At 45.0% G+C, this 14,100-nt stretch overlaps 1 protein-coding gene across 1 annotated transcript in view; it reads left to right on the plus strand.

The window, feature by feature from the left end:
* Window positions 1-14,100, plus strand: part of OIT3 (oncoprotein induced transcript 3) — a 686,203-nt gene that overhangs the window by 555,710 nt on the left and 116,393 nt on the right. The window contains exons 6-7 of the mRNA XM_086922283.1: window positions 10,190-10,350; window positions 11,198-11,613. Of these exons, the coding sequence (XP_086778409.1) occupies window positions 10,190-10,350; window positions 11,198-11,613 (577 nt within the window). The remainder of the gene's footprint in view (window positions 1-10,189; window positions 10,351-11,197; window positions 11,614-14,100) is intronic.

The following is a 14,100-nucleotide window of genomic DNA, read 5'->3' on the forward strand; positions in this document are numbered from 1 at the left end:
CCTGGTGCAGCATCCTCTGCCATTGCTGCAGTAACAAAAGTAAAGGATTTTCAAGTTTGGAGGTGTCCTGGAAGGAGCTCAGTGAGATGCAGCCTCGAGATCAGCCTCACTGTTCTGAATGGGGATGGGAACTGGCTGCTTCCTGGTTGTGATGTCATCACTGTGCTCGAAATGCGAGTTCCCGTTTTTGCGATCTCGTGATTTTGCGAGATCGCATTCAGCGATCTCGCAATTAGCGATATCGCAATTAGCGATATCGCAATTCCTACACGGATGTTGACGGAAATAGCGATTTTTCTGCGATTTTAGAAAATCGCATACGCTTTTTGCGGCCGCGTGCGAATCGCTTTATTTTCTCGCTAATTTTGATGAATGCCGATCTGCGATTTCTAAATTGCGATTCGCTGTGAATCGCAATTTGAAAATCGCAGAATTCGGTTTTCATGAATCAGGCTGTATGCCTCTTTCTGACTCGAGGAGCCTAAATGTTCCGTTATTAAGAATCCTGTGCATGCACTGACATCATTTTCTTAAGATAGATATTACCTGGATTGCAGAAAAAACTGGTTGCTGAAAAAACGAACATCAATAGGACAAAAGTTGGTTCTGTTAAGTTTTTCTCTCCATCAGTTCACCCCAGAAAACATTGCAAAACACATAGTTGATTTTATGCCCACGATATTTGGTGATTTTTAGGTGTTGATATTCTGCTAGTAAACCTTACTTTTTATATAACAGGTGCATAAACATAAGCTTTCTCCACTTTTGATACCAAAATGTTGTTGTATTCTGTGGATCCAATCCACAAAAAATCCTACACTTCATAAAATACTCTACAGTGGGAAACAGTCGGAACACGCGGCCTCCGCCACGTGTGTTCCAACATCGCAAGCATAACCCCGCTTGCCTTAATCACGCATATGCCTTAACCATGTATAAGCGTGGTTAACCGCATCGCTGCGGCGGTCATTTTTGCGCTGCGCGGCTTTTTTACAAAAGCCGCGTTAGATGACGAGCTCAGCTCGTCATCCGCACACGCCCCCCGTGGCTGATGACGAGCTCAGCTCGTCATCAGCATCGAAGGGGTTAAGGCAATGCGTGGTCTAGCTGCTGCAGTGACAGAAGTAGGAAGACCTCTCCAGGAAGAGAGCCATGGTGAGGTTAGTGGGGCTGGGCTGGGTGGGTATTTTCCTGGGCTGGGGGGTTGAAGTTTTTGGAGCTGGGGGCTCAGGGGGGTTTACAGGGCTGGGGGTCGTTTTCTGGGCGGGGGGGTGGTCCGGTAGTTTACAGGGCTCGGGTAGGGTCAAAGGTAGTTTACAGGGCTGAGGAGGGTTGGGTAGTTTTTTTAATTATGGGTTAGGGTATTAGGCCTAAGGACAGTGGAAGGGGTAGGGGTAGTTTTAGGGACAGCACAGGGGGTGAGAGGGGGTTGGGGTAGTATTTATTGGGGCTTAGGGACAGCGTGGGTGTTGGGAGGGGGTCGGGAATTTGGGCCTCAGTGCGAGGGGGGCAGGTAGGAAGTTTGTGGCTTAGGGCTGGGGGTGGGTGTATGAAATTACATGTAAAGGCATGCTTGGTGCAGGAATACGTTGTTAAGATGCATTCGTGGTTTTGCTGCATGGTAGAGGCACACGTTGTTTCACCATGCTTGCCTCTATCTTACAACCCTGTACAGTTTATTTCACATTAGAACTTAAGGTTTTTAGCTCCCATTCTAAGTGTGTCAGTTCTTTTGTCGATGTGGAATTTTGGAGCATGCTGCTCCACAATAATGGCCCCCATACCAAATAACATGCCTTTGATGGCTCTACATCTTTATTCTATCTATGCCTGTGTCATAGTATGGTGAATAGATGTAAAACATGGTCTCAGTGTTACAGTTGGAGTATCAAGTCTAATTGCCCCTTACTGTAACAGGACGTTCCAATGGAGTGATATATGAACCAGACATCATTTAAGTGGAAGGCGGGGCAGCTTTGTTTTTATTACGAATTTCCTATGCTGGAGATTGGTGGGGTTGAAATAAAGGCCATGCTGCGCTATTGTGAAAAGATTGTCTAGATATTATTTTAAAAAAGAGTGTATATGAGAGTCCTGGAACATACCCACCTCTGGAAGCGGAAAGCTGCCTGTGCTTAAGTGGCCGTACTATGAGCTGCTGATATTGGGCAAGGTCAACAAAGTCACCTTCTCTTGCGCTTTATCTCAGACATTGTGGGTACTTAAACTTACTGGCTAGGCCCGGGAACCTTTGAATCATACTCAATAGCAATCTCTCGTTCACCGTGCTGAAGAACGCAGTGGTCCAGGCTATGATCTACCAACTCAACACACTAAGGCCATCAAACTGCTTAACTCTGATCATCTCATAACCTTACAACATTGATTGAAACTAGCGTGAAACTTCATGTGAAATCTCTGAACCAGACATTTCAGGCACTACAAAACAAAGTAGCAAGAATGTTTACAACTAAAGAAGTGAAAACAGATGCCCCAGCCTTAAATTCATCTCACTGACTCCTGGAGGAGGAGAGGGTTAATTTCAAAGTTCTCTGTACCTCTCTCAAAGCTTTTGGGCACTTGCGCCAAACTACCTTCATATGCTGGCTCTTATCTACACGTTGGTTTGAAGCTCTTCTCCTGCCGAGTGCATCTAATCTGCCAGAAATGATTCAAATTTTATAAGCACTACAGTAGATTCCTGAGCCCCCCACAGCTCAACTCTCTTGAAAAATCCAAACCCGAATCTTAGGCTGCTATGGAGATGTTATCCTTTCAGAAAGATCTGTAAATCTTCCTCCTTATGGATAATTTCAATGGCTGATTAAGTGTGAAAGGACCCGGGGTGGGGCCAAGCCTGCGGCGAAGATGGCCGCCAGCTAGAGAAGCTCTTCCGTTCAGCCTGGCCCTGTGGCGATTTTCCCCATGAAATGCGGGGAAGCCGGAGAATCTCCAGAGGGCGCGGACAGCTGAGGCAGAGCTGAATCCGCAGAGCCGCGAATGACCATCCTACACGGCCGGGACCCGAAGTTACACCGAGCGACGTGGGGTCTGGGCCTGCCGGTGCGGCTGCAGCAAGCGCCGGGCGGGCCCACAAGTCTGACCACTCAGGGGAGACTGGCCGAATGTCCAACCTGCAGCGTAGGGGTGAGTTAAGCGGCGCACCTCAGTTCCCCCCTCTCACCGCCTGTGTGTCATTGCCCGTGCCCTGTGCTCGGGCCGGCTGCCCTGCCCCCAGAAACGCTACCCAGCTGCACCCGGCCCGTGGGGACAGGGCCCATGTGCATGTATCGGTGGGGGCTGGGGCGTAGGTCTGTGCTGGTGTGCGGGCCCGGCCGGGGAGGGCCAGTGCATCCGCTTGCTGCCACCACATTGTGCTATTGCCTCACACCCCTGGGGGCCCTCCTGAAGCGCCACGGCATTGTGGAGGGGGATACGCTGCCAGCTGCACTTGATATGGGACCCTAGTACACCCCACTTGGCCTGTACATTGCTGGCGCTGCCCACCACACGTCGCGGACCAACAGCCTAACCCTGTCAGGAATCTGAGGGCAGATCAGCTGATTGAACACCTGGGAAGTCGCTTCTGCAGGCACCTTCATGTCCTGGAATGTTAGAGGGCTCAATAATACTCGTAAGAGGAGGCAGGTGATCCATTATCTTCTGCATCACAAGGTGGACGTCTCATACTTACAGGAGACGCACCTCCCCGATACAGATTTGGCCCGTTTTGGCACTAGCTGAGGCACACACAGATTCTTTGCCAATTACAGCAACTACGCTAGGGGCACAGCTATATTGGTCCACAGGAGAATCCCTTTTACACTCACAGATGCGACCCTGGATGCCGAGGACAGGTATGTGATTGTCACGGGTAGCCTCTATGGCCACAAAGTCACTTTGGCGAATGTGTATGCCCCCAAGGTCGATTCCCCCGAGTTTTTCAATTACCTGAACGCACGGATCACAAAACACGACCCCACGCACTACTCCTGGAAGGTGACCTCAATTTATTATTGCACCCCGACCTAGATGGCACCTCTACGGCACCAGACACAAAGCCGCGAACGTGACGTGCCCTAAGGAACCTCTGTGAGCACCATACATTATTCGACATTTGGCGGCTGTGCAACCCTGCCCTTACCAAATACACCCATCACTCTGGCCCACACGGAACCTGGTCCAGAATAGACACTTGGCTGATCTCCCCCATGGTTGTGGACTGGTTTGACTCCCATGCGACGCTCCCTTGCACATATTCTGACCACTCACCGATAGTTTTACATTTAATGCTCCCCCAACCAGAAGGATACGAAAGACAGTGGCGATTCCCTGGGAGAGCCCTCCAAGACGACCTGTTCAAGTCCGAGGTCCGGGAGGCTATAGAGGACTATTTTGAGTTTATGGAGGAGGAAGCTGTGATTTCTCGTGGGGCGCTGCAAGTCCCAGGAAGCCCTGCTACTGCCCCTAACGTGCTACATCTGTGTTGGGGAAAGGCTACCTCACCCCTCGCGGCACCCGCTTCGTGGGACGCACGCGGGCGGGCCCGTCTGAGCCCATCAGTGACCGGAAGAGACTGGGCTGGGCCACCCCTCTGTCCTCTTCTTACCTCCATCAACTAATCATTCCACCTAAGTTGAGTGCGCATTTACTCTTTGATGTGCACTGGACAATATGGGGAAGCGAAGGGGAGCACCCCCAGAATGACCTGTTACCTCCAGCATAGAAAGGGCTGTAAGCATTGTAGCTAACGAGATCAAATTAACCAAGAGGCAACTATCGCTTGGCATTGGGGTTCCTCCAATGATGGGTCCCACGCCAGGGGGGATCATGCCACCACCTCTCCTCTTTGTAATTCTAGCGCTCGTTTGCACAATGGCTGTATTAATGACTCTTCTATTGATATTGAGTCTAATGATGGTGTAGACACTGTAGCCCCCCCTGCAAAGCCGGCTCCTAACTCAGTATTGGTGGGGACTGAGGCATTTTCTGGGGCAAAACAAAAGAGAAAGCCAGTGAAAATGGTTACTGCAAAAAGGAAACGACCAACCCGTGTAAGCTCATCCCGTGCTACCCTGAACTCCTGGATACATACCTCAGCCTCTGCCAAGACTCCTGAAGTACCTATCCAAACTTCAACCAAAGAGCCTAGCAAATCCACTGGAACACAGTCCGATGCAGGCCCCCCTTTTTTAGAGGGTCATAATAATAAAGGGGACCCGTTCACTACTTTTGGTATAGATACTGTGTATGGACGCATCAGAGACCTACTGGATAGTAAATTTGATGTCTTGTGGAAAGGATTGGAACATTTAAACAGCGCTAATTTAAGTACACAGTATAATCCTATTGAACCGGTCAATATCAGGTTGGCACCATTGACTAATGTTTCTAATTCTAACTCTGATATTTTGACCAACGCTCCAACTACTGCTCCAACTATCGGTACTTGTATAAGCTGTGATAAAGTAAAATATTGCTTTGTACTAGAGCATAGCAGGGTAATACATAACATAGCTGACACTGGTCGTGCTAAAAGCCGTGGCCATAATTGGTCAGTGAAAAATTAGCATCTGATCGGTGATCCTTCTACTATCTCTACTGGTGCACCAGCCCTCGGTATCCCTAAAGCCATTAGATCCGGTGAGGGTGGTTTAGACCCAGAGCTCATTCCAAACCCAAAGCGCAGTCAGGAGTCATTGGACCTACCATCAGCAGCCTGTCCCTATGTAGTGGTCCTGGCAGGAGTACCACCCCTCAAAGAAAATCAGGTCAAAACATGGGACCAAGTACCTAACAAAAGTGTTGACTGGCAGTCAAACATAAGGGATTCAGGGCATCTTTTACTAATAACATAATTCTGACATGAAGGGTGGGATGGGTGGGTCAGTCACCTAAAAACATTTAGGGGGACTGTGTAATTTTTAATTTTCGAAACCCATCCTTGGTGAAATCAATAGTAATGGCTCAGGAGACCCACCCCAATGTTTCAACCCAGATCTGGGCTTTGCCTTTGGCGTTGTCTGACATGGATAATCAGGATTGACTGCTTCCCGTTGTGGTGTCTTCTAATGTAATTCCTCTATCCCCTGACCCTCTAGCTAGGGGCCCCTGTACTCACATTGTGCCCACCTCCGACCCCGAACTTTTATCTCGGGCCCCTGTTTTTCAATCAAGCCCACCCCTTTACCCCGATTTCGACTTAAAAATGCTAAGTTGGACCGTCGCAGGCCTGGCTTCTAAAATTAATTTGCCAGACTGGACAGAATTTGTCCAAAAAACTTAATGTTTTAGGAGACATGGGCAACCAGAGATCGATTTCTTGAGGGGTTTGAGTGTTTCAATTCCCTTGCTTCTATTCCAAATCTGGGTCGCCCGTCAGGAGGCCTGTCAACTTGGATAAACATCTCTGCAGGTGGAAGTGTAAAGACCTTGCATACCAATAACAACAAATTCCAGGCAATTATTTATAAAAGAGGGGCTTCCATATGTTTTATAAATTTTATAATAACGACTTTCAGAATCTACCAAATGTTAATTTCGCTAATCTATTCAAATGTATAAGCACTATACAGAACTCAAATACTTTTCCCAATTTTGCAGGGATCTGCCCAGGGGGATATTTCAATGCCAAGATCCTTAACAGTAGGTATACTGCTACCTATCAACCTGGTAATACACCTACCTGTAGCTGGGGGATTGAATTAACTACTTATTTGTGCACACACAATTTTGTGGATGTAATGGAGATTGTCACGGATCCTGAATGTGAGAATTACACCACACCTACATACAGAGGCAGGGGTCGCGCATCTATCATCAACCATGTTTTTATAACCACCTTATTAGAAGACAGCCTATCCAAAGCTGAGGTGATCGACACTATTTATGGAGATCACAATCCTCTAAATGTAACCTTGAGACACGCTCCTAGACCAACATTTAGCAAAGAGTGTTGCGCAAGAGATCTGTCCCCGTCTACTGATAATCTTAGATTGGTTTGGCGTGGTGTTGATAACACAGTTTTATTTGGCAAGGTGGTAAAAGTGCATTCAGATCTTGTAGACATTTGTCTGACTTTTAAAGAATATAACTCGGATGTAGTTGGCTCCTTCACACAATTATGTGAGGGCATCAAACACGTGCTTTCCAGGCCCGTAAAGGAAACACCCTTAGGCCTTAGATGGTTCAATTTCGATTGTTCTGCAGCTAACAGAGATCTTAGAAGGGCAATCGCAAAAATTCCCAGAGACCATGTGGCCATTAAATGGTGTAGACAACGATACAGGGCTGCTATTAAACTAAGAAAAGATGACCCAGTTAAAGAACACTGGAAGAAATTAGCATGTGCCACTACATTAAAGGACTGGAAAGGTTTTTAGCAGACTGTCAAAGCCATGAGGTCCATAGGACAACTGCTGACTCCCATCAGTTGTAACAACAGCAGGCAGTCATGGGAGAATCATTTCTCTAAGATCTATTTAGCTCCAGTCCCAAATATGGTCTTGAACGAGAGTTTGGCAGCTATTAGGGTCCAGATAACCCTTTTCTGAAGTAGAGGAAGCAATACATCAGAGTCTGGGCAACAAGGCGCCAGGCCCAGACGGCTTGCCAATTGATCTTATAAAACATCAGCCTGAATTTTGGGCACCTCTTTTATTGAATGTTTTTAACAATTTATAGGTTTCATCAATCCCTAAAACATGGTCGACCAGTATCATCGTGCCTATTTTTAAAAAGGGCAACCGTTCTAATCCAAGTTGTTATAGACCGATCTCCCTGATCGATAATACATTGAAAAATTTAGGGAATATCCTGCTAACAAGATCAGGGTTTGGGCCGAGGAGGGACCTATTCTCCATCCTTGTCAGTTGGGGTTTAGGAGCAAAATTGGCAATGTTGAGCAGTGCCTCAACCTCAATCTGATTATAGGTAAATATACAATAGCTAAAAAAATCTCCTAGTCACCTGGCATTTATGGCTCTTACCTCTGCCTTCGATTTTGTTTATAGGTCTCGGCTTTGCTCTATCCTTTTAAAATATGGCCTGGATGAGGTTTTAGTACATATTTTGGCCTACTTACATAAGGACCTGCACAACAGGGTGCGGATTTGGAAGGGCGGAGAGGTATCGAAGGCCAGCAGAGTTGCCAGAGGGGTCAGGCATGGCTGTGTCCTGGCCCCATTGCTTTTAATCCTTTATATCAATGATTTGAGCGAATCTTTGCTTTCACTTACCCCTGATGTCCCTATTATTAATGGTAACATGCACCTGGCCCTTCTTTATGCCGATGATGAGGTTTTAACGGCACGCACCCCGATCACCCTACGCATATTGGTGCAGGGATTTGTAGATTTTATGGCAAGCTTGGACCTATGCACTAATTTTAAGAAATTGTTTTTAATGGCTTGTGAACACCATCGTTTTGGATTCAGATTGTTTACAGAGCACTTGCACTTCCCCCCATTTGGGGCTGTTTTTTGCAGGGAACGGTCTATGGGCAGAGCACGTTGCGCATTGTGGTAAAAAGTTCTCTAGAGCGATTAACAACATACTCAGCTTGCCCAAGCCTGGAAAGACACAGGTCGTTTCTTTTCTGCCATCACCAACATTTTCAAACTACAATGTATTCCCACTGCCACCTATGGTGCAGAAGTTTGGGGTTTTAGGCAGTGTGATAGCATACAGGGGGAAGAAAACAGATTTTGTCGTAAATTATTGGGCGCCCCTATTTCTTCATCACAGAATGCTTGCCATAGTGAATTGAAACTTCCTTACATAGAAGACTATATTAAAGCTCGACCTGCTTTATTTTGGCTCTCGGTTTGGAAGAACCCCGGGGCGCAGCTAACAAGGGAAATAATTACAGATTGTCTTAGCTGCGATAAAGGAAGGGATATACACTGGCTTGCTCCTGTTAGGAAGAGTCTGATTAGCGTAAACCTTGAGCGGATATTCTTAAACCCAACCGACTCAGATGGCATAAGTAAAAAAAGCCTACAGAAGGCACTTTACGCGGTATACAGCAAAACTAGACATGAAGCAGAGATACAAAAACCCTTAGTAGCTAGATATATGATGATTGAGAAAACATCCCATCTACCCTGCAATTATCTTTTAAGACCAATTGGCAGATGGGAGAGGGGTCTGCTTTTTAGACTATGGGCTGATACTGTGAAATTCTTGCTCTGTTTCCCGTTGGGGTTTAATTCCAATCTTGACCAACCTCCTTGCCCCTTAATGCCCAACGTAAACAAACAATGATGCACTTTTTATTCTTTTGTAGCTTTTATTTAAAATACACTAAACAGTTTTTGATACACTTTTTTAAGACTATACCGATGATCAATTACAAGGTAACATATGGACACATTCTTACTCTGGATGACGAGGAGCTAACCTTATGAGTAGGATCTTTCCTGAAAGTGACAGTACATGCCCGCAATTCCATGTGCCCCCACTGATTTAAATTATTTGCAAATTTCACTTGTATATATTGTAGATACATCCTGTGGAGTTTCTTTTCTACTGTATTTGTATATATGATGAATTGTTGTATGTATTTGATGAAGGTGATTAATGAATCCCGCCGTATTTTTTAATTGTTTTCCCTACCCCCCTTTCTTTTTTAACTGATTCAAAAATTGTGATATTTGAGATTCTGGACTTGTGCTTTTATGGATATTTATTGCATCCAAATAAAGATTTTGAATTGAATTGATATAACCAAGGCTCTGTTTATTGTCAGTGCGTCGGTGGCTCTCTGAGGATTGTCCTAGTCTTCAACTTTTTCTGCTGGTGAATGGATTTGAGGCCTTTATTTACCCTCTGCTATGAGTGACCAATTTGCTTTAGCTTCTGTTTACTCCCAGAAAGGGCAAATGGGCACTAAAGTATAACATATTCAAAGAGAGGGCATGCAAAATTATATTTAGGCTTTCCTCTTTTCAGTTTCTATTTTTAGTAAATTCTGGTGGTTTTTTTGTGTGTGTTTTCAAGTGATTTCAATACGTTTAAAAACAGTGGTTATCAGTGGTTACACATTTTTGCGCCAGTAAAAACAACAGAAACAGTGCTTTACCTGGTGTTTATGGAACTTTTTGCTTTTATTATTGCTTGCTTTCTGCACTGATATGCAGTCTCACAATTAAGAGTTCATCACTAATGCTTGCTTTTGCTTTCCTTGCAGTTCCAGTGCTGTGCAAGTCGAGCAGCATTGAGGTGGCTGTCCCAAAGGATCTAGTTGGAGGGCTGGAGCTGTTTTTGTCTAACTCTTCCTGCAGAGGGGTGTCCAATGGCACGCATGTCAACATCAACTTTAGCTTGAAAACGTGCGGCACGGTCGTCGATGTGTGTAATTCTCAATGTCAACATTTGTATATTTCTTTTTATAGCTTAAATTTAGGATATAGCATAGGCCATGGGCAGAGCTACACAGAGAAGAGGAAGTGTTTCAGAGATGACTGGGCCTGGTTTACTAAAATTGAAGCAAATTATGGCTCTCATTTGTTACAACTATACCGAAACAGGTGTAACTGGTGACAATCATAAAGCACAATCTTATGTGTACAGGATTTCCATAAAAACTGCCTGCACCTCTTTTTCAAGCCCTAAATTAGCATATTTCATTCACTGAGTAAAAAATGCTAGGCTCAGGAAATGACACATATTTTTTAATTAAGTTTAGAAAATCTTCTCTCTGTAAACAATTTTTATGTAAAATTTCTTTTTTTCCTCTGCTCCTAAGCCCTGTGAAACCTGCTGTGATTTTGTCTCCTTCCTATGCTTTCTGCAGCAGTTACGCCTGGACATTTGAGCTATAACTTGAGGGTGCAAATACATTTGGTAATGCAGTTACAAATGTTTTTAAAGACATACATAATTAGTTAACCCTGAGTGATTGTTCGCCACATTAGCCTGGGACTTTTCTGACTACTCCTCTAACATATACTTCTGTGACGCCTCCAAGAAAACCTTAAGAGAAGATGTAAGAATGCATAGATTATGCACATACAAGTGGGTTACACACTCTTATTTTATTTAGTACCCCAAACTCCGAGTCTAAGGCAGGCTTATGTGTGAAAAGCAATCCTTGTCAATCCATGGAAGAATATATGCAGAGAAAAAATAAACAACAACTCTGTGCCCACTTTCTATTCTTCCTACCTTTAATTCAGTCCTACTTCCTCTTTTCCAGGTGGTGAACGATAAAATAATTGCCAGCAATCTGGTGACTGGAATGCCAAAGCAGACACCAGGCAGTAATGGCGACATTATCATCCGCACCAGCAAGTTGCTGATTCCTGTGACCTGCGAGTTTCCTCGTATGTACGTCATCACGGAGGGATATGTGCCCAACCTCAAGAACTCCCCACTGGAAATCATGGGACGCAACAGGGGGACCTTCCCCTTTGCCCTTGAGATCTTCAAGGACAAGGACTTTGATGAGCCCTACAAGGAGACCCTCCCTGTGCTGAAGCTCAGAGACTCGCTGTATTTTGGGATCGAGCCCCTGATGCGCGTGAACGGACTGGAGACCATGGTTGAAAGCTGCTTCGCCACCCCATCTTCTAAAATTGATGAGATGCTGAAGTACTACCTCATTCAGGATGGGTGAGTATTAGCTTGAACACTGAGTGTGTCATTTATTCAGCTCACAAGGTAGTGGTACTCATTTCATTTGACACAACAGACTTTTACTGCTTGCCCCTTCATTTTCTTTCAAGCCCTAAATATTTAAAATATTCACTATCTTTTCACATGTTCACATATAACTGTGTTGTTGTCACTTCCTGGTAATTTACTGATCTGTTATAAATGAAACATAATGCATATGTTTTACTTGTGCCTAAGGTCTATTTCTGAAATATTATGGGGCAGATTTACAAGAAACTGACGCATCTGTCAGTTTCGGTATAATAGAAAACGAGAACTACCCTGCCAGGGTATATTAATATGGTCCCGTCAATGAGATCCAAAGGGAGAAGGGGGGGGGCGACATGAATTAACGCTTCGGAGCCAATGATATATCAAAACTCATTCAGCACAACTGATCGAGAAAATAGAAAAGTTTTTTTTTTTTTTTAAATGACAATTCATAAATGGAGTCCATAAGAAAACTTTCTAAGGCATATATAGAGATACAGGAAACATGGTTTTTCTCTTAGGGCTAAATAGGTGTCATCATTAAAAACTCATACAGGGAAAAGGGTTTATTAACGTCCCACACGCTCCCACAGTCATTCACTAAGCAGAATTACACATCTCAATCTCACTCACTATAGAAATAGTGCAAACATACACCTACAAGTATAGGAGGACCTAGGGGCCTGCAACAACAAGCAATGGTTGCTAGGGTAGAAAAAACAACAACATGGAGGCAGTTAAGGATGAGGTGCAGTAGGTGGAGATACGACACTAAAGGCCATCCATGTAGATCACGCCAACGCGCGTTTCAATGCAAGGCCAGTTTGGGCTGCATCTTCATCAGGGCATTGAAGACCGGGGAGGGGGACATACACACTTATGAGATGGTAGATGGCGGGCATATCTTTTTCAGGTATCCTTCACACACGGCGCATCTGGGAGGTAGACACCCTGGGGGGAGAGCCATACGCCGGTTATCTAAGCGTTCAATATGTAGTCATTTCGGCACAATACGAGAAGGTCATGGACGGAGATGCCAGATGGGGAAAATGAAAAAAAATAATAACTGGTCCCCTGCAGCTGTCAGGGTCGGCGTCCCGCACCGCGACCGGGCTATAAGGCGGGACCCTTCAGTTTCCAGTTAGCAATCACGGGAGGCCGGACATAATAATCTGGATACGAGGAAGGGCTGTGGCAGGTCGCAGGGTCGGCGTCCTCTCTCGTCGGCGACAGGGGACAGTTTCCCTGCGTCTCCATGTGAAACCCTTGCTTCACCATGAATTGTCGGGATTTACAATACAGCGAAACATGGCGCAAGGATTGACAGATGCAGCAGAAATTCTGAGGCATCTGTTGCCGCAAAAGTCACACATTGCTGGAGTCGTATCGCAAGCACAATGCAACTCGAGCAATGCACAGGGAGGCCTTCTACCAATACACTGTGTTACTCCTTACACCTGCTCCAAGCAGGCAGTGGTGTCTTAGAAGTGGTGCAGTGTATCTTGTAGATTTCACAGCGTCACTTCTACAATGCTATTTTGCGTGGGAACGCCCACCCTTCATACATTTTACCTAACACAGGCATAATGTGACGCAGGGCTTTACAACGTTACACATCTTCCTAGATGCATCACGTTGTAAATGGGCTGCAGCGTAGTACATTGTTTACGCCACCGTTGCGTCGCAAAAAGCAACGCAGCGGCGGAGCAAAAGTGTCGCAAGGGTCTTGTAAATCTGCCCCTTTGTTGTAGCTACTGTAAATCATACCAGACCTATAAAATGCAGTTTCAAAATTATGCATAATTCAATTAAATTGAACCATACAGAACAGTTGTCAATATTACATTTGTAATTATCCAGTTTTTGCCTTGGAATACAGGGTTTCATTCATGAGAACCCCAAGTGACTTGAATCACTGCTTCTCGCTATTAGATAGAAACAAAATTAAGTTGGAAACAGATGGCTTCCACAGCCACATTCACATGCAATTTAATGAACTGTTTTAAAAACGACACGAAACATGCATGCAGAAACTGCCATATGTGTCGAAATTCCAAACCAGAGATAATTTAGGTGTTTGACATTGTAGCAAGGGTTTGCTCTGAATCATTTAATCTAAAAAAAAATGCAGAATACAATTTCAGTGCCTTCAGCTATTTCAAATATCCGAAACGAGATGCATTCCAGAACATGCAAATAGAGTCAATTACTGAGCCAATTGAAACCTCGTGAAATGCAATTCTAGGTCAATAAAAATAGGAGGCAGTGATAACGCTACACAACTTGACCTGAATGTGACCCAGGCTCTGAGCGCCCAGCTGGCCCTCTGAACGCTCTAGTAAGCAGTCTCACCAGCAGTGCTGGGCTGGCTCGTTAGTTTCCAATAGAGAGGCAATGGTGAAAGGTGGCGTTTTAAAAGTTTTATTTTATTTGTATTACATTCTGATACTCATC

This window comes from Lissotriton vulgaris, chromosome 5, assembly GCF_964263255.1.
Source record: "Lissotriton vulgaris chromosome 5, aLisVul1.2, whole genome shotgun sequence".
Taxonomy (NCBI): domain Eukaryota; kingdom Metazoa; phylum Chordata; class Amphibia; order Caudata; family Salamandridae; genus Lissotriton; species Lissotriton vulgaris.